This window comes from Chroicocephalus ridibundus, chromosome 9 (genome assembly GCF_963924245.1).
Source record: "Chroicocephalus ridibundus chromosome 9, bChrRid1.1, whole genome shotgun sequence".
NCBI classification, from domain to species: Eukaryota; Metazoa; Chordata; class Aves; order Charadriiformes; family Laridae; genus Chroicocephalus; species Chroicocephalus ridibundus.
Window position 1 is genome coordinate 10,972,864 of NC_086292.1, and position 27,335 is coordinate 11,000,198.

Below are 27,335 nucleotides of genomic sequence, written 5' to 3' on the forward strand. Positions count from 1 at the left end.
TTAATGACTGAATGAAGAAGGAACTACTTATTATATTTAAGTAGCAAACAGGTATTTTTGCTATCAAAGCACAAGCCAAAGAATTTAAAGAAGCCACATTAGTAAGCCCAACATACAGAACTTTGAGTAAGAAGGCATTTTACACACAAGATTTTATCAACACAAAACTGTTTAATATTTATTAAATGACACAAAATACCTAGATAACAGACTCACTCTCTGAAAGGACATGTATTTACATTATTTACCAACTTAAGAAAGACTCTCTGTACCCATATCAGACTTATGAAACATAAAAAAGGTTTTGCTGCTTTTTGCATCGAAGGATGCAACGGTGACACATGCCCTGTTTGCAAGTCTGCATAAACTATAACTTTTGATGCAGTGAAAAAGCACAATTTTATATTCTGGTAGCCGAGTGAAGAGGCTTCTGAAAAGTAACAGGGTTAGTTTCCCCCTCCCCCCGCACTCCAGACATACTCTGAAGAACTGTTATACAAAAAGTATATTACATTTTTGAATGCTGCTGTACTCTTACAATTTTAGTGTAACGTTTCAAAGAAAATATTCTTCCTACTATATGAAATCACTAAAAAAAGTGGTATTTGAACATTTCTTTAGATGCACTTTTGTTTTTTTAAAGAAAGCATTAGGGCAAATGATATGTCTAGGAAAAAATGAAAGACTGACCAAAAAAAAAGCAAAGACCAAAATATGAAAATCAGCTAAAGCAACTTAACAATTTGCTAGGGTTTGTTTGTTTGTTTTATTAACTATTTACTTTGGCACCTTTGTGTAAACTATAGAACAAAACAAGGTTTACAACACATTTGCAATTACAGCATTTAAACAAAATGGTCACTTTTTAAACCAGCCAAGACAAAAAAATAGTCCATTTATGGGTATAAAGATTAAAAAACCTAAAATATATATTTCTAAGAATAAACTGCAATTTCTTATGAACAAGGTGCTATAAACTGCATGCAAGAGTCAAGATTAAAAATGTGTGGCCACAGACAAGCTGTGTTATAGCCAGATGAGTTGTGGTCCAAGCCCACTTTAATTTTTTTTTTTTTCTTATAGAGATATATATGGCTCAATAGGCAGGCACATGATCCCAGCAAGAAGTTGCAGAGTTGTACGATAAATCTTGGCTGCAGCTTTGTCATTAACCAGGAATGAGCAAGACCTTAGCAGAAGAGATGAACAAGTTCTTGGGAAAACCCCATGAAGATGCAAGAAGGAGAAGCCTTCTCCCCTCCCCTCTCTCACCCCCTCTCTCGGCCCTGCCAGAGTTCTCAAAGTCCATTCTTTGGGTTGCTTTAACTAGATTGCCGCTTAGGGTCTGCCTCAGATCGTGGAAGTCTGATGATATTTGAGGACATTTTCTAGATAATAATTTCCTGCATTTAAGTTACTGAAATGGATGTGATAAAAATCAAATAAACTTTCAGACCTTTCTGGTTAGTTTGACTGAATGCAACACACTTGTCTGATGAGGGAGGATTTTACCAGAACAGGTATTTTAAACATCTAGTGGTGTTAGATTTATATGCTACAACAGACTGTATGAAACCAGTTCAATATTGATATTCATCACCTTCTGTCTCCCAAAGAGTTAAGTTTTATGCTCCTTCTGCAAAACACCTTTTTAAAAGGAATCTTTTATTGGCTAAAGATACAAAACACATACAAGAAAAAGGAACATTGAATGCAAAATACAGAAGGTTTTTTCTGGGGGGGGCGTTCTTTCCTCCCCAGTGGATCTCTGTTTGAACTAATACTTGATTTGCAGGAGCAGTCTTCAAGTTTCTTAACAGATAACTCTACTGTTAGTATTTTTCTTACAGAGGCAAGGGTGGTCCTGGATGTTTACCAGTGGTTATGCTGCAATAGTGTCAAACGATAAGGTAGATTTTCTGCAGATCACAAAGAGCTGTACAACAGTAGAGGGTGACAGCAAATAATTTAGTAGGAGAAAAAAGACATCTGCTTCCTCTGTCAGCTGAGGACTGCATATAAAAGAGCTTGAGAGAAAACACAGCTGGAGAAAATATGGAATTAAACAGTAGATCAAAAAAGCAACAAGGATGGGATGTGTCAGATAGAAAATATACACACATACACACACTCTCCCTCTCTCACACATGCACACCCCTGAATGTGGCATCACAGTGATAAAAGTTATAGATCGTAGAGAGCTAAGTTACACTGCCATTAAATAAAAGTAACATCTTGCTTTCAAGAAGTATCTGGTATTCCCCAGGACTATCAGTGCCTGAAAGAGGATGAGGTTTCTCATTATGCTCTGCAACACAGCTGATCGTAGGTCTAAAGCCTGTCTGGGTAAGGAAGAACTGTTATGTGGAGGAGTTACCTTTTCTGCTGACACTTTTTTTCCCCCCCCATATGTTCCTGGCACATGCTGCTATAGCAATAAAAAAAAAAAAAAGCATTTTGTTGAAACAAAGCTCTACATTCAAGTGACTTATTCTCCCACGTCTTATAAAGATGCAAAGAATGCTCTCTGGTCATCTAAGAAAATATATTTTAGATGCCTTGTAGCAATATTTAACTTTCTATATGAGAGGTAGGCTTCTGGGTTCTAGGAGGCCTGCCACATCTAGGGCTGAGTTCTTAAAGCTTTAAGTTAAAGCAATCCAAAGCAGGGCAGTCTTAGAAGAGCTGCCCTGTCTAAACCTTGAGGTTAGTTCAAGTTTAGAATGTTGCAAAGCAAAACAAGTATTAAAATCCATTTGTAATTTTTGTTCTTACAGCTTTACCACAAGAATAGTGTGGCTTTTCATATATACCTGCAAATAGATTCTCTTTTCTAGAGTATTGCTGCCAAGAGGTGAAGGCCTCCTACCCATGACTAGTAAAAACTGTCACTTTTTCCATTATGGCTGTTTTATGCTTAAAATTCCCAAAGGTGAACACTAAGTCTTATAGGCAAGCCATATAAATCTGATCTGAACTTGTTTTGTTGTAGCAGTTAAGAACAGTGTTTGTATATACAGTATATATGCCCACACTGCAAACTTTATACATTGTTTTATATCGGTACCATTTTGTCTTAATTGAGACCAACAATATTTTCCATTAGATCAGCAATAAGCATAGCTTGGCTTATTCCCCATTTTCCCTCCCTCAAGGGAAAAATCCAAGTGTGGGCAATCAACCAAACCAATGGTATGTTACTAACTGAAATGCATTCTGTACAGTAAATTAAAAGTTTGCATGCAGTTTAAGCATTTAAAGGCTATTTTCTTATATTAATTAACCTTCTGTTTCCATTTAAAGGTGTGAAAGACATCTGTCATATATCAAGGGACTCCTCTTCAGACCCAGAGACAAATGGAATCACAGAGACCAGGTACTTTCTTTCAGCTGTCTGCACATCTTACTAAATAACATGCAAAGAGTTCAACAGCATTCTTCTTAAAATGTAAATAGTACTCTTTAAATGGGCATGTTAACCACTGAAAGAAGTCCACTCTACTATACTTTTCCATTACACTGCTTTCATTCAATCATCGGTAGTATAAAAAGTCAATTAACGGGATCAACAGGCTAGTTTATCCACTGGCAACTGTGTATGACACCAAGTGTGCAGTAAAACAAAGGCCAACATATGTTTATGCAATATAGTTGTACTGATTCGGGTTTTCTTTATCTCTTTCCATGTAGTCCCTGTCAATTAACGATTCTATTCTCTTCTTAAGGTCAGCTGGCTGTAAAATAAAGCGGATGTCAGCATTATTACTTTGCAGTCAAAGTTTCTTGGTTCTTTCTTTCTACTTAAGGCAAATATCCATGCTGTTTAAGATGTATGAGGAAACAGAAATCACAATTTAGAAAAAATAATTCCTTAGAGCATCAAAACTTGTCAAGTCTGCAACATATAATTGTCTGAAGAGAAAGTTACAAAATTGTCACCTGCAGCTAAGCATAGACTTCTACAGCAGAGAAAGATATTTGCTGCTGTTTAAACTGAACTCTCCTTTAAAGAACTGCAATTTTAAAGAACTGCAATTCATGCATTATGTACCAAAGTGTTTCTATTTCTGACTTTTGTCTGGCAAAAAATGGTACAAGTTTCATTTTATCTTGAGGCGAGTGAGTTCTGCAACAGTTTGGGTGCCTTATGATTTTGTTGGGTGAAGGACTCTATAAAAATGCCTCATGATAGAGTGATGAAAAGCATTTAAATTATGTTGTAACCCTGCAGAGCCCAACTGCAGTTTATGCAATACTTACAGGCCTGCAGGAACTTAACGTGGTAACAAAACAGAATGACATAGCAGTACCTTTTATTTTACATTTCCAAAGATAGAAAGCACTGTATGTTTGAACTCAAACCCATGCATCACTGTCTATTTGAAAATCCATTTCCATTTGTACACAATAAGTAAGCTATTCGTTTTATATTGCAACTGTGGGCTTTAGCTTTGAGACATGTACCAATACCTAATTTTAATTCCATATATATGTGTGTATATATATATTAACCAATATAATCTGTCTGGAAAAACCACTCTATGTTTATTGGTTACTAATTTATTAAAAAGTATCAACTAAATTAAGAATCAAACCCAATTCTGCATTACATATCTGAATGATTTTTCTCCTTGTCCCCAAGAATGCATTGCCAGAACACTTAAATGCAAGAACACTGTACAAGGAGAGCTACCTTCACAGTTACTGCTAATAGACTGGTTCTGAAAGCCCTTGGTAATAGGTTTTAACAACTTATTAAAAGCCTGAGGTAATATTCAGATAAATGAATGCAATTGTCACTTCAAAAATTTCTGAAAGTGAGTATTTGTCCTTCCCAATAGTAGAGAGGTGCATGTTTTAGACAGAAGGACTGTTTAACTGAGGACAGGCCAGGGAATATAAAAAGTAGTAATAAAGTTTTAGAAGAAGAAAAACCAGTACTACACCTTTACTGGGAATTTAAGCTGGTTGTAGACCTCTGACACAAGCAGGTTATGACTCAGTGTCTTGCGCATCTTCATGATTCGTACAATTGCAGCGTCAATCTGGTATTGCCGGTCCTGGAATACTCTCTCTGTAGTGCTTGCCTGTTCCTCTACCTGAGGGATCCATTTAGAAAAGTTTTAAAGAGAACTGTCAAAACAACTCTGCTTTGTATCTCTAAGACAATTTTTAGTGTAAGACAGTAAAATGTCTGTTGTCAAATATTTGACATAAATCCTTTACAAATATAGAGACTGATTATTAAAAAAACACTTGTACAAGGAATTAAAATCTTTGCACAGACTTTACATTGGTTGGCTGTCAGGGAGCATTCACTGTGAACTTGTTTCTACATTCACAAATCACTCAGTAAAGCTCCACGGAATGATCAAGGGTGAAAAGACACTCACTAATTGAAAGTTATCTTAACAACCTTATTTAGAGACATCTAGCATCACTGATGTCTAAGTTACTATTTAAGTCTTGCTATTGTTAGGTATGTGCTATAATCCACATTATACGCATAACTTTTACAGAGATATGAGTATGTACATTATAACTGAGAGGGAAAAAGCTTGTAAATGGGCAGGCAACAAGATACTTAACCCAAGGATCTAAACCCCAGAGGATTAAAAAGAATATACCGTTTCTTTCATCTGAATTTGGTTGATCTTTATCCTGAAGAGCTTATGTCTGAAATCATCATTACATGTGAATTTATCACCATCTTCCACATCTTTGCCTTTGGGACTTTTAGTCAGTACTCTGGCTTTACCACAAGCCAGAGACTGAAGGGTCCTTCTCAGCTCTCCATCCTCTAAAGCAGAAACAAATTGTTTAGGCTTTTTTAGTAAACACACTTGGAAATAGTCAGCTGTTTTCAATACCAACCTATCCCAGTGGCTTGCTTTATCTCCTCTAAACTGAACTCCTCTCCTTCATTAAACATGAGCAGCACCAGAGTCTGGAACAAGGAGACCTGAAGTTCTTTTTTGCCCTGTCACAAAGGAAATTAACAAACATCACTAGGCTGGTTTTTCCTTTTTTTTTTTTTTTTTAGGCAGGGGAGAGGAACAAGTCACTCTTATGTCAATTATTCCACTTAGAGGATGCAATTATTCTTTCATATTCCCAAATGAATAGAATAACAAAAGTAACTGGTCACCTTGTGTTTACTATGGAATGCAGATTAAACTAGAGGTCGGAAGGTTAGACTATTATATCCAGTGACAAAAAAGAGACAAGATATGTATCAATTTACTCAAACAAATCTCAAAGCACTGAGTGCTTAAAATTACAATTTGAAAGACCCTTAAGTGAAAGTGCAACACAAACACTAGTTTAAGAAACACAGTATTAGGGACCATAGGATCTTTGAAATAACCAAGTTTGATAATACTTGTTTTACCATTAACATTTTTCTGAAAAATAGAACTGGTAAAAGCATTCCTATTCCAAGAGGAATTTTCTTGAAATATATTTGTGCCCATGAAAGAAAATGCTGAAGGGGAATAACTGGAAGCCCCTTAAAAACAGTTGTGTTCTTGTACAATCCAAACCTCTTCTTTATTTCAGTAGTGAGAAACTTACTGTAAAGAAGCTTAATGCTGTCAGCTGAAGTAAGGTCATCTATGGAACATGGCCTCTTTTTTTTTTTCCCTCCATAGTATAAAAATTAGTGCCATTTTTGATGTGGAACTAAACTCACTGGATATTTTCCCCAAGTAGTAACCAAGAACTTTTCCCCCCCGCCACCGATACAGAAGTTGGACACATCTTCTTAGACCTTACTACATCTATTTCAGAAGCGATCAACGACAGAAATGATAGCAAGAGGTCAAAAGTTAAAAAGTAATTGCAAAATCAGAGATAAGTTTTCCATCATAGCACAAAAAAACCTTCCCAATATATCCCTAAAGCACAACTGAGACTTGGAATTGGCAAAGCAAGAGGAATAAGAGAAACAATACACTCACCTCTTTAAATTCTGCTTTTAGTACACAGTGTCCTAGTGTTGACTGCCACTGAAGTTTCCTACCACTGTGTTTTCCTAAATAAAAGGTCTTGAAAATCTCCTGCAGTTTTACCATCTAAAAAAAGAAACAACCCAAAACACTAAAACAAATTTCTACTTTAAAAGCATCCTTCCATCCGCCAAAACCAAATAAGCCTTAAACAAAGGTTTAGAAAGATGAAGGGCATTGCAAGAAAAGAAAACAAACTTTATCTAAAAGACACCTCTGCATTTCTCTCTAGAGCTTATATGCATATTTAAAACCAAGTTGCAGTTGATATCAAGATACACTACTGATAGGCTGATACTTGGATTATTACATCTATATTCATTACCTCTGGGGGTAAATGGACCTCCATAGGCACGTAGGTTGGCCAATAACCCATAGTCAGAATATTCACTGTTAGTTCAATGTTGCCAGGTACATTCTGATTTTGCATATACTGCACAAAGAAACAAAGTAATAAAGCAACGTTTATTAAACACATTTCAGGTAGAACTGTAAAGTTAGTTATAACAGGCATTACGAGAGCACAGAAGACAAGTTACCTCATGATGTCTCTGCTGTATAAACTGCAAGTTACATACAAGAAAATTAGGGTAAGAAAAAGCACTTTTCCGAAGCTCTAAAGGCACTTCCATGAAGGAAGAAAACAGCAGAGTGTTTTAGCAGGTTGGCGTGAAGGTGTGTACCTAACTATGTGTGAATGGAAGAAAGAATGTTAAAATATGCTTTTAATCAAAACATTACAGAAGCACCAGGACTAAGGGGCAAAAACTTACAAGCCAGTCCATCAGAACATAGTGGTGTTAAAAATGCTTTATAACTGGTGTTAAAACATTTTTATAAGTTTACGATTCTTCTTTTATTACTGTGTTGTTTTTTTGTTTGTTTTTTTTTAAGCAGCTTCTTGTTTCAGGTTTTTTGCTTTGTTGTTCAGGAAAACCAATAATAAGTTCACTACAATTTTGAAAAGCACAGAATTAAGAAATGGATTCCATCTGATTTTCAGTAGAGACTGTTTTCCCAGTTGGGCTTTTGTTCACTCCTTTTGGAAGTAATCACCTAACAAAGTCCTCTTCTTTGCAGTGAAAGAAAATTATAGACAACTGGAATAACTCAAAAGGAGTTTAACTCAATTAAATAGAAATTTTCACAAGTGAAGACATCCTGCAGCCTCTCGATAGGCTTTCTGAGTGTAACTCATTCAAAAAGCAAGTAAGTGAATGAGCCATGGCAGGCCTTCCCGCAGTACCTGTTTAAATTGTATCATTATGTCTTTTGAAAGCTCCATATCTTTAAACATTCCTTCAAGTTTGCTGGTGAAAGCAGCTCCACATTCTAAAAGAGAAAATTTAAGTCTTAAAAATTAATCTTTATTTTCAACACCATAGAGTAGTCATACTAAATATGAGAATGTACTTTGAAGCAAGACGACCTAATTCAGCATATGTTCTTACATAAAGACCTGGATTCTAATTAAGATATAGAATAAGATTATAAACAAGAAGGGGGAAAATTTCTAGTGTGGCAGCTATTTTGCATGTGGACATGACCGTTCATCTTAGGACATGACTCCAACCTGTCACTCAGATGACAATTCTAATCCCTATCAGCTGCCTGCCAAACTGTCTCTTGATGGTGGAACAAGATCAAGTTCTAAAAATCTTACTTTTACCACTCCAAGACTCCATCCTGTGAAACAATGAAGACCAGACTAGAAGACTACTAGCTGGCAGTGTCATGTTTCAGACTTTATACAGAGTGAATAACAAACAGAAGCCATCCTCACGCTCTGAGCACATCACTGATTGGGAACACATCACATCACAGCAGGGAATCTACCCCACAGGCTAAGATACACCATGGACTTTAAGCTCCTGTTTTTTGGCTATTGCTGCTGTAATTACAAAACTAAAAGCAAATGAGTCTCCTCAAAATCCACCAGTCATTCAAGACCTGCACACCAGGTTTTTGCCCTCATGTAAAGGGGAAACACAAAGCACTTCTGGGGAGGCCTGTTAAAACAACCATTTTGAAAAGAAAGTAAGCAGGTAGATAGATAAGATATTTATTTACCATGTTTGAGTTTGGAAAGCATAGATTTTTCAGCATCTACTGATGCACTCTTCCCAACTAATAGTCTCTTTGCTAGATCTTTTTTATAAAAGGCCTCAAAGACATCTTTTCCTGTAAGAGATGATATTCGAGAGGGATCACAAATCATTGTTTCTTTTAAACAAACATTACCTACAAGAGGCCCAATTCAAAGCTCAGTAAAACTAACAAGGGCCTTCACATTAAGATTTCCACAGATTTTTGAGTCAGGTCTTGTTATCAGCATTTTAACACGCAAACTAGTTAAACAGCACTACAGCAGCAAACTGCATCTACAGAGAACGAACACTTGAAAGCGCAAACAGATTGCAAAAGTACCTTTATGTTACTGATTAAACAGCTATACCCCCACAAAAAAAGCCATACTTACCATATATGAATCTAAATATGATCATAATTTTATCCAGCATTTTTTCAAGTTCTTCATCAGTAGCTTCTTTGTTGCCTGCACGAAGCTTTGAATCTACATATTTAGCTAAAAGAGTGTTGAGGAATAAAAAGTTTAGAATAAAAAGTTTAGCATGTGCTTAGTATCACAATGAAACAATATATATATTTTTTAACTTTAAAAGAATTCTAATATTGTGAAATCTTCTCGAAACGTAAGAGATGCTGAAATTACCTTCAAATCAGTTTCACCACAGCTAGCTTGATATATTTTCATAGAGGATATAAAGTTATAAAAGCCTTATAGCCTAATCTCTTTTTTCAGATAAGCATCTTAACTTCATCAGCATACATAGTGTTAAAAGAGATATTTGTGTATGTAAAAAATCGTGGTCCATATTATGATCACTATTGCCATAGATTGACATAGCTATAATAGAAGTGAAAAGATCAGAAGAAAAACACGTAAGCCTGTTTTTTAACTGTGTTGACTATTGACTATACTGCTGAATTTCTCTAGCAGATTACTGTTTGCTTTAATTTCAAATGGTTTGGTAAGCACGTTACAATTAGTGAATTAATTTAAAAAAAAAAAAAAAGGAGGGCAGAAAGCATTACTCCACAAGCACAACAGATTGCAAAGCAGGTATTATTCACTGTGTGGAGAAACAATTAAGGTATTCAAAAGTGCAGAGAGCCGGGCCTGTAATGCAAAAATTCGTAAATATCATTCTTTGAAAACTACAGAGGCTCTCTCTCCCTATAATCTGAGAGGGTACAGTGCATCCTCATCTCTCTTCACTTTGATACTTTAAAACATAGGTATCTATGTAGAGCCCCTACGTAGAGCTATTGTGCGCATGTGTTGGTGGCACAGTTATGTAAGCTTCTGAAAAAGCAGAATTATTAGCGGTATTCTCACATCTGAACACCAGTCAATTGCTGGAATGCCTTAAGTTATCATGTTCTTCACTTTCCTAAAGCTTAGCCAGTGAACTGGTGAATAGAGCTTGTTCTTAATGTTTAATAATATCCTATCAAATAATTCACTTGCATAAGGCACAGTAGATCCCCAGTTTGACAATGCATTGTGCATAACATCTTTTAAACACACGATTCTATCATATCCCATCCGTAAGCTGCATCAGCAACTCCCTCTTGTCCCCCACCCAAATTCTCACACGGGAAGAAACTGAAGAAAAATACCTATGAGTTCAGCTGGCTTATTTGGTCTTTTGTTAATGAATGTTTCAAAGGCTTCTTTCATGGCATTTACAAACTTCTCATTCTTGAGAAAGCAAACATCAATAATATGGTCAACTTTGTCTTTAAAATCAAGTAGTTCTTGGACCATGGTTTTGTCTTTTTCTGGATTAATTACTATAGTGCTACCAAATGCCTGCAAAATAAAACACATTTTCCAATTAGCCTGAATAATGAATTTAAATGACAAGACTTGTAAAAGCCTAAGTTATCTTTGTAATGTCTTGTTTTTGGTATTTAGTTCCATTAACACAACGGAAGTAATAGCATTATGAAGTATTTTGATTCAAAAACCAACCTATGAATAAGCGAACAGATTCAGAACTTTTGTCGGAAGAAATAAACTTAAGCATGACAAAATTAACACACTCTTTTTAAACAGCTGTATCCTCAGGTTTTACACAGGAGAAGCTGCCACTAAACTCAATGTTATTTAACAGTACTCCTATGACATTACAAAGCCCTCCTACACAACAACCATACTTCTTGTAACATGTTCACTGAGTAATAAGAAGGAACATCTTAAGTGATATTCGAGTGCTTTGTGAACTTCAGTTGGTTGGTAACTTAAGCTACCACTCATTCTGACATGAAATTTTACCAGGAAGAAGATAGAAATGTTCTGCCATTACCAAAACGTCTATTGGAGAAATATAGTTGTCCCCCACAACTAACTATAAGCAAGATAAAAACTCCAAATTTATTTGGAGTTCAATAACTCAACTGAATGTTCAATATTTTCTTCAGTAGGGCTAGAACAGTTACTGTACTTTTCCTAGTGCAGTTTCAAAAGCCGTCCATTAAATATGTTTATAAGCAAGTAGTCTTTAATTCTTAGAAAAATGCAACAGTTTATAGAGATGACTCAAATATCTGTGTATAAACCCCATCAATACTATAGTGGTATCTGTACCAGACTTCTAGAAACAGTACCTTTATGTACTCAATCCAGTGTTGCAAGAGAACCTGTACTCCGCCTCTCACACGACTGAACAACTGATATAGAAGAGACAGGTCTTGAATTCGGTTTTCATCAAGAAGGTGGTTTAAACCTGCAAATGAGAGAATTTCAGTAGAAATTAAAACCAGAGTAATCCAAAGGAAGCGCTGCATATTATTACAGTAAGAGACCTCTTCAAAGCTAGCATTTTTTAATCAAGCAATTAGTGGTGGTTTGGGTTTTTTGTTTGGTTTGGGGTTTTGGTTTTTTTAAGCCAGCTAATTTCACAGTGAAACACAGAACGGCTACCTGAATTGTCTCAAACCTTAAAACCCTGGTTATTGCACTGGATATCTTAGGCTATATGTACTTCACATGTAAAGTACATATATACACGTAAACCCTTGCTTACTTCTGCTTTACTATGCCCTAAAGATTTGAAATATTCGTGCTCTACTGATCTGTAGGAAAGGTTCCTTGGCAAGACAGAGCTCCGAGTCTCAATTCCAGCTGTAAAATGAATTTTAAAGATGTTTGAAAGCAAGCAGCGCCAAGAAATATCTTCACCCTTCACTTTTTAACTTTTTGTCAGAGAAGGCCTGATGCTCCACAGCAAGGTTCTACGAAAGTAGATGGGTAAATATCGCAAACTTGATATCCTTCTCAATAAAGAGTCTGTTACAGACGTGCAGGAAAATGCTCACATACCTGTTTCTTCCAGAATCTGGCTAGTAATGACTTGATGATTTTCTTTAGTTATTGAACTCCGGCAGCACCCGTATCTATTTCCAGACTACCCCTCAGAGCAAGTGAGGGTCACTTGACTCCACAGGGACTACTGCAGAAGTGAGTGAATGTACTTCATTGCTCAAATTGTACTACATTTTTAAAACAAGCTGCTTTTTGCGAGCAGCAAGCAATCAACGTTTCCCCTTTCTGGTACAGCCATAATTCGAAGGCTACTCCTTTATCTGAAGTCTTCAAAATACTAAAACCACACTGAACTCAAGAGTCCCCTATTCTAGTTTTCCTTTTGCTTTGCTGCATATCTGCAGCCAGCATTGCATCTCCTTAACTTTGACAAGGAGAACGGTACTTGCCCTCTTTCAAAACGGTCTGTGCTATTTCATACACTGAGAAGCAAAGCGTGTTAGAAAATGACATAGCTTGTGTCCTCCCCCAGCACGTGAATCTGTCACTTTCTTTTTCCGCACAGGAACTGAAAGCCCCAAAGCAGTAATTAGAAACATTTCTATAAAGAAGAAAGATTACCTTTCTGAAGGATGGCTGTTAAATGTTCACCTAGAAGTTGCTTTTCTACAGTAGCAATTAGTGGCTTCCTATAGAAAAAATGTTTAGAATTACTTTTCCTTTTTCCATTATTGACAGTTTTAAATTCTTTTGAGATTGTTAACTACACTTATTATTGGGAGTACTCTAATTATCTGTGGCCAAGGACCTAACATCATTATACACTTTAATTTATTCTTTTTCCTCCCCACTAAGTAATCTTTTTTTCTGTTTGCTGACCGAGGATTGAATTCACACAACAAGCCTGTTGTACGTGACCTCTAGGCAGCTGGACAATGATTCCATCAGTGAAGAAATTGGGTAAAAGCTTCTCAAAGAATACACTTTCTCCTGCTTTGTGGGAGGAGATTCGTGTCTTGGGAGACAAACCAAGGAGAAGAAAAAATACACCTCATGAGTCAAGAGGTATTAAATTAAAACAGGGAGTTGGCCACTAATACTAGTGTGGAAGAAGGAAGCCACTAAACAAGGTAAATCTTTTTAACAGCTGAAGTAGGAAGGAAATACAAATGTATTATGGTAGCAATAAAACACCTTCCTTTCAGAGAGATCCTCTGTACCTGCTCTTTAAGAAGTTGCTACCACTTGCTCAGCGAGTTTTGTTACATTAGTGACCTACATTTTCTCTCAGACATGAGAGCTGTGGCTTTATGTTAGGAGAACATTTCTCCTGTCCTACCAGTCATGACCTCCACTTGATCATGTTTGAGGAAATCCTGCCTCTAAGTAGAAAAGATTGAAGAGTGACATTATGCAATAATTTCCCACACTCCATAAAGAATATGCAAATATTTTAATGTAAATATTCAGAGCCTTTAGCTTGAGAATTCTCTGTTCCAGGTCCTATCTTTTTCAGGTAATACAACAGCTGATTAATTGCATTTCGGCAAGAAAGTGACTTTTGGACTGGAGGTGGCAGCCTATTCTCCTCCAGCCAAATGCCCAACAATGTTTGTATCAAAATAACTAGTGGCTTAGAAGAAAAGGATGTTAGCTGTGTGAGCCAAGACAGTGCTTCATTGTAAACAACAAATTATGGGAAGTGAGAAGCACTTGATGGTCAGTCAATAACTGAAATAAACTGTAGCTATTAGATGGTCCTCAACAGAAGAGGAGACAAACAGCTAACAACACCAAGCAAAGAAACGTTGCACTTACTGTGTGCTCTGATCTAAATAAGTGATTATCCTGTCTGCTTCTTCTTCCAAGCGCTTGTTGACATGATGAAGATATTCTGGAACCTGAAAATGCCAGAGTAGTTTTGTATATTTAAAAAAACCCAAACAACCAAGCAGGGGGGGAAAAAATATACAATACTGATCTGACAGCAGCAGCAGCTCCAGTTTTAAGCAGGAATCATTAGCACTGTGACTGAAGGCAATGAAATGTGAATTTGCTTTTTCACAGTATAAGGCATAAAGGTCACATTAATGCCCTGCACGCTGGCTAAGGCAGCAGAATAGTTCCTCTCCCTGACAAATGCTTCGTCATTAGGCATAACAAATATTGTTAAACATTCAAAATACCTCTCGTTCCTGCATAAGTCTCTGTCCCTCTGCTGCATACAGGCGGTTAGTCTCTTCCAAGAATCTATGTTCGAAAGAGTCTTGATAAATCTAGGGAAAGAACAAGGTAGCATTCCAGGGTAAAGCTTACAGAGCACTAAATAAAAATCTGAGCTGCTTAGTTGTTTAAAGGTGAAATAATTTTACTCACCTGCAAGTCAGAAAGCATGCTTAGAAGGCTTCGCAGTAAACTCCTATCAATAGCCTCACCATTTCTTTCCCTCTCAATCAGCAGAAGAATGCCATCAATAGTTTTGTTCTGAACCTTCTGATCACTGATTATATGAGTTCTGAACAATTCTAGCCCCATATCCCTATAAAAAGAAAATAAAGGCTGTTCAATAAATTGCATAAGAATCAACCCCAATTATTCTCTATTAATAAAATTTGATCTAGATCAAATAAGAAAAACCAATAAACAATAGCATTCTTCAAATTCTTCATTCCTCTGCCCCCAAATCACTCAAGATAAATGAACACATAAACACTAAAATAAACCACGACAAAACATCAACAGTAAGCTACAGATTTTAAAGACTAAAGCATATATTTTTTCCTAAATAACGACCTAACTTTTGCAGCATCTTTATTTTTCACTTGGTTGGCAGGATGATGGAAACTGAATGAACAGCAGCCTTCATGAGAAAAGGATAATGTCATCCTGGGTCTCGATTCCATGGTTATGCTGTTGGACAATAGTCTTTTATGTCCATCACTTTATAATCTCCAGTTCTTAGGCAGAGCTTTAAACTCAGTGATGTGAAAGACAAGCATCTCTGCTTTGGGCATCCCAGTTAAAACCCTCCATGAACTTGAAGCTGGGTCTGGACATCTTTAGGAAAATGCAGGCTCTCTACCCACCACTCCTTCAATCTCTGGCAAAGTAATTAAGGTAGTGCCAAAGGCACTGTACGGTATTTGCTAATTATTAAAACACAGGTTGAAGTCTAAAAGAGAGTAACTTGCTTTTATTTTAGGTAAGTTTTTTTTTCCTTTAAAAATACTCACAGAACTTTGAATAGTATGCACATTAAAGCCAGTAACAGGTCAACCCAAACCCTCACACTTCAGTTGTTGAACAGGCCCTTTCTTTTAACTGCGCAAAATGGACATTGATATCTACTTAGCTGAAATTTGCTATCACAGCTATTCTAGAAGAATGTTGTAATTCATGGCAAATTTATTAAAAGTAAAATCTCCCTTTGCAACAAGCATGTATGCATTCACCATCTAATTTACAGGTCATTATAAAATTTATGCTAAAAAAAAATAAAATCTGAAAATCAGCAAGATATATGCGATAATTTAAATACACCCCCATTAATTGTATTCTTTGTGCCCTTACCAAATAGATGGCAGCATTGAATTCTGAAGTACGTAAGTTCGATCCAAGAACAAAAAGATACTTCTAATCATAATCTGTTATGAGAAGGAATAAAAAAGCCACAATCATTTTACTCTTGAAGAGCAACACAAATTATGCTCAACAACAACAAAAAATAATCCCACTGACTGGTTTCAGGCAGTGCTTTCTTAGACAGCGTTGATTCGTTTAAAATATTCTGCCAATATCAGCAAGATGATCAATGTGACATTTAGCATCTTTCTGTATAAAAGAATAACTCCTTTTTAATAGGTATAAAAGAAGAAAGGTTTGCATAGAAACAAGCTGGGAATTGAGTGTGTGTCCGTGTCCAAGATCAGACCAATATGTGAAGAAACACACTACAGAAGTATTTTCAAGGCTCAATTTCTAACAAACTAGATATAGTGTATTTCACAGAGAAGCATATGAATTTAAGACAATGTTTCAGAATCACAGTATGTTTGTAAAGGAAGAAAATTAGGAAAAAGATAAGCTGACTTGGCAACTGGTTTTCTTTAAAAAGATAAAAACCCTTACCATTTGTCTGCAGTGGTCTTGCCAACATTTGTCTATTTTCTTTAGAAAAAGGACACTATCCAATGAATCCATAAAGAAATCATTAAGAAAAGTATGATTAATAGGCAGTGTTAGCAATGAAATGAACCAACATTATTATTTTTTAAAGACATTTAACAGAGAGCACAACAGACTCACCTACTCCCAAAAAGAACCACTTAACTTGTGGCAACATGTCTATTTTTAATGAAGGTCCTTGTGTTAATATGAGAAATCAAAATGATTTGAACAATTTTAAAAAAACAGATCTAAATACTTTTCAATGTTTTGTCTCATCCCCCATCCCTGAGGAGTAGAACAAACATACACATCCCCACACCTCAAAAACCAAAAGTCCACAATATATGTAGAAGCCCACCACTACGCAGGTACTATCATTTCAGCTCATGCTAAGAGATAACCTCAAGAGATAAATTTTGTCCTTGAAATTTAACGTTTAATCAGTTCACTGCATAGTTCTGGTACTAATTAATATCCACTTAACAGGATCTCAATCTGATTCAAATCTCAATTTGACCCTGCTCTGGTAGGGGGGTTGGACTAGATGATCTCTAGAGGTCCCTTCCAACCCTACCATTCTCTGATTCTGCGATTCATCTCAAAAAACTTTTGAAAATAAGCCATTTAGATCCTCAGAACCACAGATACTGAATGCTGCCAGACCACTAGCACTTTTCAAAAAGAAAACATGAACTACTTGTTGGAATACTTGGCTGTTCACCTGAGCATGGCAAGTTCAACATATAAAAAAGCCTGAAGTGTTATAGCCAACACAGCCTTTTTAAGCCTTGCTGTTAAGTCTAATAAAAGCTTTTGCAAGAAGTCAAAGTGTTTCATAAATACCAATGAAACTTTCTCACAAACTTTTCAAATGCTTACAGACATAAAGGAACTAATATTTTTCCTTGAGGTCCCACAAAAAAATGAAAACAGACCCAATTATGCAAAACCAAGGAATTCAGATTACCACAGCCTACTGTCATGAACTAGTCAATGAAATCTGTCACCACACACCGGCAGGTAACAGCATTTTGGCTTGTCAACAGCTAAAAAAAGGATATTCTCTGAATTGGTGAATTTGTGCTTTAATGTGGTCTTCACAGATCTGTCTCAATTGTTTGTACAAATTTGCAGAAATCTTGTAGGAGCAGAGATTTTCAACAGCCTGAAGTAAAGAGAAACGGATATTAAGAAAATTGTTTATATTCTTATATGTAGTTTTACAAGGAAAGAAGGGAAAAAAAACCCAAAACCAATGAGGGAATTCTTCTGCTTCTCACTCTTATCTACCAGCTTTTAGTTGTAACATAGTTAACAGCTGCATGCAAAACACCAGAGAGACATGGCACTATAATGGTAATCAGAGACAAAGGAAGGCCAGGCCCTGAACAGTTTACAGTTTATTAATTTCAGCTGGAACACTGGTATGTCATAGGGAACTGCAGGACTTGCATCTCTAAGAACAACGATGTTAGTTTAATACGTTCCAGCAGCTTGCTGGGTTTCATACATCAGAGCAGACACTTAAGGTCTTAATTTTATTAACTGCTGTGATCTGCAACTCACACTAATCATAGCAGAAAGGCACCAATAGCCTTATTTCCCTTTGCAGTCCTTTCCTTGATTAAGCTTCTCTCATTCACAAAAGTACATGCATATACATATGTATATCTATATAGATATATCTCCATCCATCAGCCCCTTGCCTGAATAAGTTTAGTTATAATCCTGAACAATTTTTAGTAGCATTCCAGATGTTTACAGTGTCAAATCTCAGATTTCTAGATCATAATCATGTATTAGAAGAATTGTCACTGTGCTTCACATTGAGAAGCGAAAGTAAGTTTAATGGGAACACGTCCTGGAAACTGATCAAGCAAACAAGCTTAAGTTCATAATCATAACTCAGGACTTTTCCAAAATTTATACCAATTGCCCAGATTTGGAAAGCAACTAAGCAACTTTAACTCTCTGTGTATTGGTGAAAGACACAATATGTGATTATTCTGTAAAACATCTGTAGAAGCTAGATAGGAGAAGTATATATGATATTTAATGACTCCTGATTTTATTTATTTATTTATTAAACTGAAAATACTTCAGTTGACAGTACAACCAACTCATAGGAAAAAAAGGACTGGAAGATCAAGTTTGTTCCCCAGCAACCGCAGGCAACCATGCGTGGACAGTCTAGTTCAGAAATATACAGAGTAGATCTACTCCATTACACTGAAGACCCCCAGAATATTTCCCAAGAGTCCCACTAGAAGCCACCAGCAAACAGTAAGCAGCCACCACTAAAAGCACAGCAACAATCGTAATAGCTAAACAAGGAGCTCCTCAGTTTACCCAAGGATATTAACAGTAATCATTCTCAGTATCAACAGTAAACAACTCTCTAGAGCAAGTGCACTACTAATACTGGCTCTAGGACATAGAGGAGTTATAAAAAAAACCACCAAAAAAACAAACCAAGAAAAACCCAAAAAAGAAACCCAAACCAAAGCCACCACAAAAACCAAAACCCCACAACAAAACCACTCCACACAACAACAACAAAACACCCCCAAAACCAAACCTGCATAAGCTTACTGTCAGGAACAAACAGGTATAGCAAGAGAGTAAGCATGCCCATTAAGACTAAAACAGGTCTGAACGATGCGTATTAGGAAAGCCAGAATTATCACTGAAGTGTACATACCTTCATACTTGAAAATAGTAACAAATTCAACTCTCAGCCTTAACACTTAAGAAACCCCCAAAAAATACAATGTTGTGATGGGAAAACATATTCTACACTTCACTGTTCAGAGCAGGTTATGGACACTGCTCAACTTTACTCTGCTCTTGTATCAGGGTCAGGCTCTAAATGATCAGGCTCTAAATGAAACAGCAGCAAAACAGGAAATAACTGTGACACTGATTTCAGAAGAAAAAGGAGATGGAAAACACTAAGCTCGAAGAGCCTGATCAGACCTTCAGCAAGCACAACAAATAGGTTTCTTCTTTCCTCCTGCTTACTTTGGAGAAGACAACTGAGAGCTGGGAAGGTGAATGTTTTAGATAGAACTTGCTAGTCACCTGCATAACCAGAGTTAGTCTTGCTTCTACCTAGCAGCAGAGGACATCAGTGGCCATTTTGCTGTACCAACAGTTTTGTAACAGCTGTCTACCAAAACAAGTACTATTTAACCATGCTACACCAAATCCTCAAGAGAATTAGCCTCTGCACTGCAGATGGACACATGCATACCATCAACTCTTAGGGAAATAAGTAAATATATATTAATACACATTTACTTTTATGTAGTGTTCATATAAAGCTGTGCTTTTGTATTTGTGAATCAGAAATTCCAAGATGTTAAACACGTCTGCTAGCACTGAATGTTTGAACATCAAGTGCAAAACTTCTACATCTTCATTGATAACATCCATAGAAATGTTTTAATTTTGATTTGTGAATTCTGCTCAATTGGCTTTTTTTTTTCTTTTTTTAAGATATTAAACCTTCTAAGCACGCAACACAAAACCTTTTACTAGGATTTGCTCTGTGGAGCATAGCACCACTACTGCAATGTTATGCTTTGTAAATTTAACTACTGGTGTTACACAAAAATAATTGTAAAGTATCAAATATTCCTCAACAACTTTAGGGGCTGTAGTTCACAGTTATCTTCTTCTGAATTAGTGGAATAAAGCTTTTTCATCAGGGAATCTGTGCCCTGAAGATGGTCAGAACATCCGAAGGCAAAGCATCATATTTTCTTTGTGTAACATATATTCTGGTGGGTTTTTTTGTTTGTTTGTTTAACTTGCAGCATCCACACCTGGGTTTGTGCGCTGGGGAAAAGTAGGAAAAAGAACTAAACACAGCTCTGATGAGAGAAAAATCAGAACTTTCCGGACAAACTTAACTCTGTGATTGATTAAAAAAAAAAATAACTAGGGATCTGGTACCAAAGATCTAGAGCTCTATTTTCTGCTACTAATCTAAAGAAAATTATTCTAATAAAGAAGCTTTCAGTTCTGTAGCACTCCAGCTACTCAAAGATGTATATAATTTCTCTTGCTGGGAGGAACAAAGTACAACGCTAGTGTCCCACACGGAAATAAAGCCTCAAAATGTTTGCTCAGTGGGATTTTCCAACACAGACAAAAGTTAAACCAAACTCAGTAAGTTTAACTCCATTAAAGAAAAGAAGTGTCTTATTATGAGGTCTGCAGCAGAACTTTTGCAGACTCTTTTGCAATTCCCCTCTGTGCTTGGATAATGGTGTCTGCCAAGGCATATTTGGCATCAGATCCATTTACCAAGCAGCTGTTCAGAAATTACATTAGTTTAGTTAGCATTTAAAAAACACTAGTGATTCTTATGACTATTTTTAAATAAATAAGTTTCTTTCTAGATTTATAAGAAAATTTTCATACTTGATTGCACTCCATTTCATTGAAAAGTTATTACAATGTTAAAACTGAGATTTAAAAGAAGAAAGTGTTATTTTTTTTTTGAGCACAAGCAACATTAAATTAAGCCTGTGGTAAAAATGAGCAGAAATTTAAGTGATAACTGTGAAGGAGAAGCAAGGCTTTCAATGGAATTTTCTATTTTAAAACAATTTTGGATATCCTTCAAATATTTAATTAACAGTTATTTGCTCTGTTGTTCAGTCTAGGGTCAGTAGTTTACAATACCAGCCAATACAGTGGATTGTAATTTGCTATTAGTTTCACCAAGTTTTGCAAAAGTAACATAACTGTTGTTACTTTAACAATACATTATCTTGACGAAGTGTTAAAAAAGCTGCTTTTAGATAAACTGAACCTTATAAAAGATTATAATGAGCTTAAAAATGCGCTGAACTGAGGAACTTGGCCCGTGAGGTTCTTGGTTCCATGAGGAATGGCAATTTATCCTTCCCTAAATCTGCCCCCAAACCTTCTGCAAACAGGATTTTTCTCCTCAGCTTTTCACAGAAATCAGTCATACCCAAATGCAACTTTTATTGAAAAGGGGAGGGCAGGGGAAGAAGAGACACTAAAAACAGGTGGAGAGAAGGCTATATAGACACAGAGGAATGAATCAAACAACTAACCAGGTAGTAAAGGCTTTAAAAGCAGAGTAAGAAGTATAAGTGCTTCTTAATACCTAGCTAAAGCAGTACTGTTGCTAGGCCACTAAAACCGCAAGTACCACGAAGTTAGTAGGGAAAAGGTGAGGAAGGGGAGAAGTCTCTCTAACACATTCATCTGAAAAAGCAGAAGTGGAGCTTATAAAAAAAAAAGTTAGGAAATGCGGTTCAAGTCTGATCACTTCCTAAAACATTTAAGGTAAAACAATCAGAGCTGTTGCTGGGAATAAATTATGATTCTCAGTTGTTAGAATAGACAGAATGATGAATGATAAAAAACTACAATCAACCCAAAATAATACAATTCATGAAGAAAAATAGCATTCTATTTACTTTCAAGAAGTCAAACAAAAATTTTCAGGTTTTAAATGATTTGTGATCCCCAATCATGAACAGATACTGCCTTCGGAACAAGGATTATATTTTAACATAAATCATCTTTTTCTTACCTAAAAAACAACGTTTTAGGATTTCACATTTCTCCCATAGCAGCTACACACCATAAACCCCAAAACAGTAAAGGGAATACAGTTCCTTGCCTTATTTAATTCTTGTCAACTGTTGCAAGGGAAACCATACCTTAGATTATGTAGTGGCAAGTAAAAAATTTCCGAGTTCAATATTAACACCTGTGAAATTTTTACTGATGATTTTAAAATTTGAGAAACTATTTGATGAAGTTTTTCAATGACAAAAGCAGCTATCAAGCATAATGTCATATTCTTACCACTGTATCAAAAGTGTTTTAAGCAAAAGAAACACAACAACAAAACAAAACCCCCACCCCAGCGCTTTTACTTGAAGCACTTACCTGATAGAGCTCCTCTAAATTGTACTTAATTGAAGTACTGTTCTGGATAGCTTCTACAGCTTCTTTCAGTTTTTGCCAGGTTTCATCTGTGTAGTTTTCAGGCAATTTGGGCTTATCTTTAAAAGAAATTATATAGTTTGAGAAAGCATTTAGAAAAAGTAGAACATTTTACCTTTTACAGAAATGAAAACTGTAGCTTTGAGAAGAAAGAGGTATAGGCTGATGGTCTAGATTTTAATTTATACTTACACAAAAAGAAAGCATTAGTGTAAAAGCAGTATCTTATTTACATTTGAAATAGTAATGCATTGTAAGAATTCAGCATTGCTCTTCACATACATATCACAGCATCTGTAGCCCAAACAGTATGTGTGATTTATAAAAATCACAATACTGTCTGAGCAGCTCAAGATGGGATAAAGGGCTAAAAACCAGCAAGAACAATCTACATCTTCATTACACTCTTTTTCATTACCAGGACAGCACAGCTAAAAGAAAGTGAACATAAAAGCCAGAAGTGATGGATTAAAAGATGCAGAGTTGTATATAGCTTATTTTTTTAATTTATTGCTCATTAATCCTACTCTGCATTAACAGTTGGAAAGAAACCCTCAAGAAACATGCATGGAAATACTGTAATTATAATACAGGCTTTATGGTCGCAAGGAAGACCTTCCTATTTTGAAGTAATCCATTTACGTCTCTCTTGGGTGTGGCCAGTCGATATTTGTTAGAGTTAAGCCCTCTTTTAATGTTCAAATAGCTCAAGCTTTGCAGATTTGACCCTTTCCACTATTTTTTCAGCCTCTTTTCTAGAGATGCCCCTGCTATGCAGCATCTTCAACAAGACTAAAGCATTTACAACAGGCTAAGAGAGATTCCCCAAGTCACATCCTCAGAGCAACAGGACCATTTTAAAATTCTGTGTGTTATCATAACTAGCTAAAATAACCATTTTTGTTCTAATAAGCACATTCCCGAATGGAGAAGGAAAGAGGAAAATGTTTAGGGAGGAAGTCACATGCACATCCATGCCACCAACAGGTGAAACTGGCCCAGAGTTTATATGTTATTAAAACCAACTTTTACATACCAAAGGTGAAAAAGAAATTATAAAGCTTTATGGTTTCTCTAGAAATAGCAGAGAGAAATGATTATTTTTTTTTCGGTCCTCCTAAGCATTTTCCTACAATATTGACAATATCCCAACATCAGCGGTATACGAATCTAAAGAGACAACTAACTACAAGTAAGACTTGCCTATTTTCAGTAGCAACTAATGAGTATGCAACTCAGCAGTAAATATCAAGATTCTGGATTTTAGAAAGTTATTTAAGTTGTAAAGGATGTTACTGCTATCACACTAAAATAAATACAATAAATTTAAGATTATTACTCAGTTTAGCATCTGAAAGCAAATAAAAAGCAAAGCTGGCAGATTCTTGAGACATCCTTTTTAGGCAAGTGATTCAAATACCAATTCATAAGCAATGATGATCACAGCACCATGCAATCCATGACATTTAACAAATATTTTAAACATGAAAAGTTGACTTCCCTTAAAGATAACGGTGTACAGGCAACTGAAGAGTGGCATTTATTCCTCACTGTCATGCATCACAAGTGTAAATTTTAAAATAATCAGTGAAATTAAATGATGACGACGTGATGGGTGAAGAACATTTTTGAGAATTAGGAGGACCTTAAAGCAAAAAGTTGCACTGTGATCATGAATTGCTGTAAAACATTAGAGTGGCAAAGATAATCCTAAACCTTACCTTCTGTGATATCTCTACAGAATGTTTGTATCAATTGTGTATTTACAAATTAATTTTAATGTCAGTAATATCTTTTACCCCCCACCCCCAAACACATGGCGGAAAAATAAAAACAACCCAAGAAAGCAAGCTATCAGACTATTTTAGAAGATAGCAAGAGGCAGGAAGTAAGAAAACCCCAGGATTTCCCCATCTTTATAAGGGAAAAAAAGAGACAGAATTTTAGCTAAGCTTTCTACCTACACCTATTTGTATTTTTGTTTACTAGAAAATGAAGCAGCATCCCAGCAGAAAAGTTTCATTTCTCTGCTACAGTTTATCTCTAGTAACAATATTCAAGAATCTCAAACACATCTTTTGAGAGAATTTATAAAATATGTAAGCTTGTAAAGTGAGAGTATATTAAGACAGAGAAAAGACATTAAAGAGTTAAACAATAAATATTACAGCAAGGATATTGCACGGAAAACACTCAGCAAAAATCTGAACTACCTACATTAAAGGCAAGTGGGGAAACCAGAAAGGAAATCCGCCATAATAGCCTGATAATCACCTTAGTTTCAACATTTAAAACTAAGCACAGGCAGATTAACCTATAAACAGACAACACGGATAGAGGTAAGACATACAGATTCAGGCCCACTTTAAAAAAAAATTCGTTTCATGAAAAGACTTATCATAAACTGGGCTAAAATACATACTAACAACTAACAATCCTGAACCAGGATTACTAGAAAAGAGATATCAAATGTTAAAAGTTTGAAGAAAGGTGATTTACACACTTATGTAATAAAAGCTTTCATCTAACATACAAGTTATGGCCTTCTCAACAGACAGAGTGAAAGCAGTCTGAAAAATAATCCCAAGCAGCAAAGTGTAGCTCAGGATGTGTACATGACTGGGCAAGTATGCATCATAAAACATTATTCCCCCTTTACATAAGTATTGAAACATTCACCACAGAAAAGCGTTTCCTGTAAAACTTGCAGCTATTTGAAAGCCAACTGGTTTTCACATTGAAAAGAAAACATAAAGTTGAGCGTCAGCTCCCCATAGGTTATGACAAATTATGGCCTGTTACCTTTAAAGTTCTTGATCACTAATTTCTTAGCAGAGCCAGGTTTACTGTTGGCGAAACTGGAAACAGTAGAGGAGGCAGCTTTGGTCAGGCCATTTGCATGGTGCCCCACAGCCACTGATGAAATTAAAAGGCTTTTATTTTTAAGCTGTTGTTGGTGCTGCTGTTGAGAAGAGGCAGCAGGAGAAGAGGAGGAAGAAGACTCTTCAGCCATCTTTACATCTAGTCCAATAAAATCCACGGAGTCCTCAAAGCGCAGCTTCTTCTGGAGGTGATGGTTAGAGGAGGCAACCCCTGAGGAGGAACACGAGGAGGTGCTGATGATGGAGGAAGATGATGAGGTGTTTTTGGAAGGAGAAGAGGCGCAGGAAGAAATGGAATCAAATTCTTCTCTTTCAGAATTGCTGTTGCTGCTGTTATTTAATTTTCTCTTCTTGCAGGAGGAGCTGCTGCTGGTATTACCATCAGTGGCAGGTCTGACCTCCTGGGCTGCAGCTGGGGGGTTGGGGGAAGAGAAACCTGTGGGAAACATGAACACACAGAAGTGAACAGGCTGAGGGGCATCAAATCCTTGTGGTGTGACAGAGAGAGAGAGAGTTTGAGAGTCTGTCTGTTTGGTGTCTCTCGGGGGGGAGGGGGGGATGTCTTTCAACTCCTCTCTCTCATCAGTGGAGTCCTTCCGTATCCCCTCTCCTTCGCTTTCTTCTTTCTCGGAGGAATCACTTTATCTCGTATCTTCCCCTTTCCTTTATTACTTTGTTTCTTCGCGTAGTTCGTCTCTGCTTTCCTGCTTTTACTCCTTTCTCAGCGGCGCGTCTCCAGTCCTGCCTCTCGACACCCAACTAGCTTCTTTCAATTCTTCTCTCCAACACCAGTACTTCACCGCGGCTGCCTGCTGCCCCGGCTTTTCTTTCCGCTCCCCTTCTGCTCCGGCCGCCTCGTCTCCGCCGAGCAGCAGCGGGCAGGGCTGAGCGCGGCTCCCTCACGCCTCGGCTCCAGCCCCTCGCCCCACACGCTTCCCGCTCCCTCGCCGCCGCCCGGCCCGCTCTCCCCCCGCGGCCCGCTCTCCTCGGGCTCCCGCCTCCCCCCTCTCTGCCTCCCGCTCGCGGTTCCCGAGGGGGGACGGCCCGGCCCGGGGCTTGTTATTGTCAATACACAGCAGAGAGGGAGCCTAAAGATGGCGGCACATCCGGTCGCCGTGCATGCTGGGGCGCGGCCGCCCGGAAGCGCGGCCGGACGGCCCGGAGAGGCGGCCGGGCCCCACCTCCGGCCCGGCGGCCCCGCTGCCGCCGGCGCCCCCCGCTCCTTTCCGCCGCCCTCTGACCTACCGGAAGTGATCATGCTGGCCGGCCGCTGCTAACGGGAGCGCTCCTTACCCCCTCGCGCGCCGGCGCAGGGCGCGTCGTGCGGGGAGGGGGCGTGGCCGCCGCCCTCCGCGTGGCGGGGAGCGCGGAGGGGCGGGGCGCGATGAGGGACAAGCCCCGCCCACCAGGGGGCGTGGCCTCGGCCTGCCCGCAGCCGGCGGCGGCTCCGCGGCCCCTCAGGCCGGCGTCGGTACCGGTAGCGGGCAGAGCCCGCGGGGAGGCGTAGGAAGCCGAAGTCCTGCGTGTGGCTTGCCGCCCGGCCTGCCGGCTGAGGTAAAGGTGGTAGGAAAGGGGGTTTGGCTGGAACTGGGGCGCTCCGCTCTGAGCCTGTGGTCAAGCGGCCTGTTAGCTTGCTTTGGAAATAATTGTTCTTACAGTTATTTATAAGCAATCATTCAGTGCCAAGTTTTTCATATGTTTTTAATATATATGGACTTGCACTGGGCTAAAGCCTAGAGTTGTTTTTTTGTTTTTATTTTTTCAACATTTGGAAGCAAAAATAGAGATCGCGGCCCTTTAGAGGCTCTTCTTGATACTGATGTATCTATTACCAAAGGAGACGTGAACTCTCCAAGAGCGTTGTTAGGATTCAATCACGGCTGAGAAATGGCTGCAGAAAAAGTAACAAAACAAGCGGTGGGGTTTTGTTCC

The 27,335-nt window shown here is 37.6% G+C and overlaps 1 protein-coding gene across 1 annotated transcript; it reads right to left on the reverse strand.

Moving 5' to 3' along the window:
• On the reverse strand, window positions 1–26,775 carry CUL4B (cullin 4B). Its single transcript, XM_063347377.1, has 21 exons — window positions 26,649–26,775; window positions 25,324–25,839; window positions 22,465–22,580; window positions 17,586–17,689; window positions 16,486–16,555; window positions 15,928–16,001; window positions 14,734–14,896; window positions 14,544–14,633; window positions 14,176–14,258; window positions 12,979–13,046; window positions 11,700–11,818; window positions 10,710–10,902; window positions 9,487–9,591; window positions 9,078–9,188; window positions 8,254–8,339; window positions 7,333–7,440; window positions 6,960–7,073; window positions 5,875–5,980; window positions 5,628–5,800; window positions 4,947–5,099; window positions 1–3,734 (listed from the first exon to the last, which is right to left on the reverse strand). The coding sequence occupies exons 1-21, from the start codon at window positions 26,659–26,661 to the stop codon at window positions 3,639–3,641; spliced, it is 2,661 nt and encodes an 886-aa protein (XP_063203447.1). The 5' UTR covers window positions 26,662–26,775; the 3' UTR covers window positions 1–3,638.
• Between the last annotated feature and the right edge of the window lie 560 nt (window positions 26,776–27,335).

What these genes read in the sequence shown, in the direction of transcription:
- CUL4B (XM_063347377.1), bottom strand. An exon ending in TAATGATACAATTTAAACAG is followed by an intron (nt 7,441 to 8,253) that starts GTACTGCGGGAA and finishes TTCTTTGTGCAG; the next exon opens with TATATGCAAAATCAGAATGT. An exon ending in TAAAAGCAGAATTTAAAGAG is followed by an intron (nt 5,981 to 6,959) that starts GTGAGTGTATTG and finishes CCTTTGTGACAG; the next exon opens with GGCAAAAAAGAACTTCAGGT.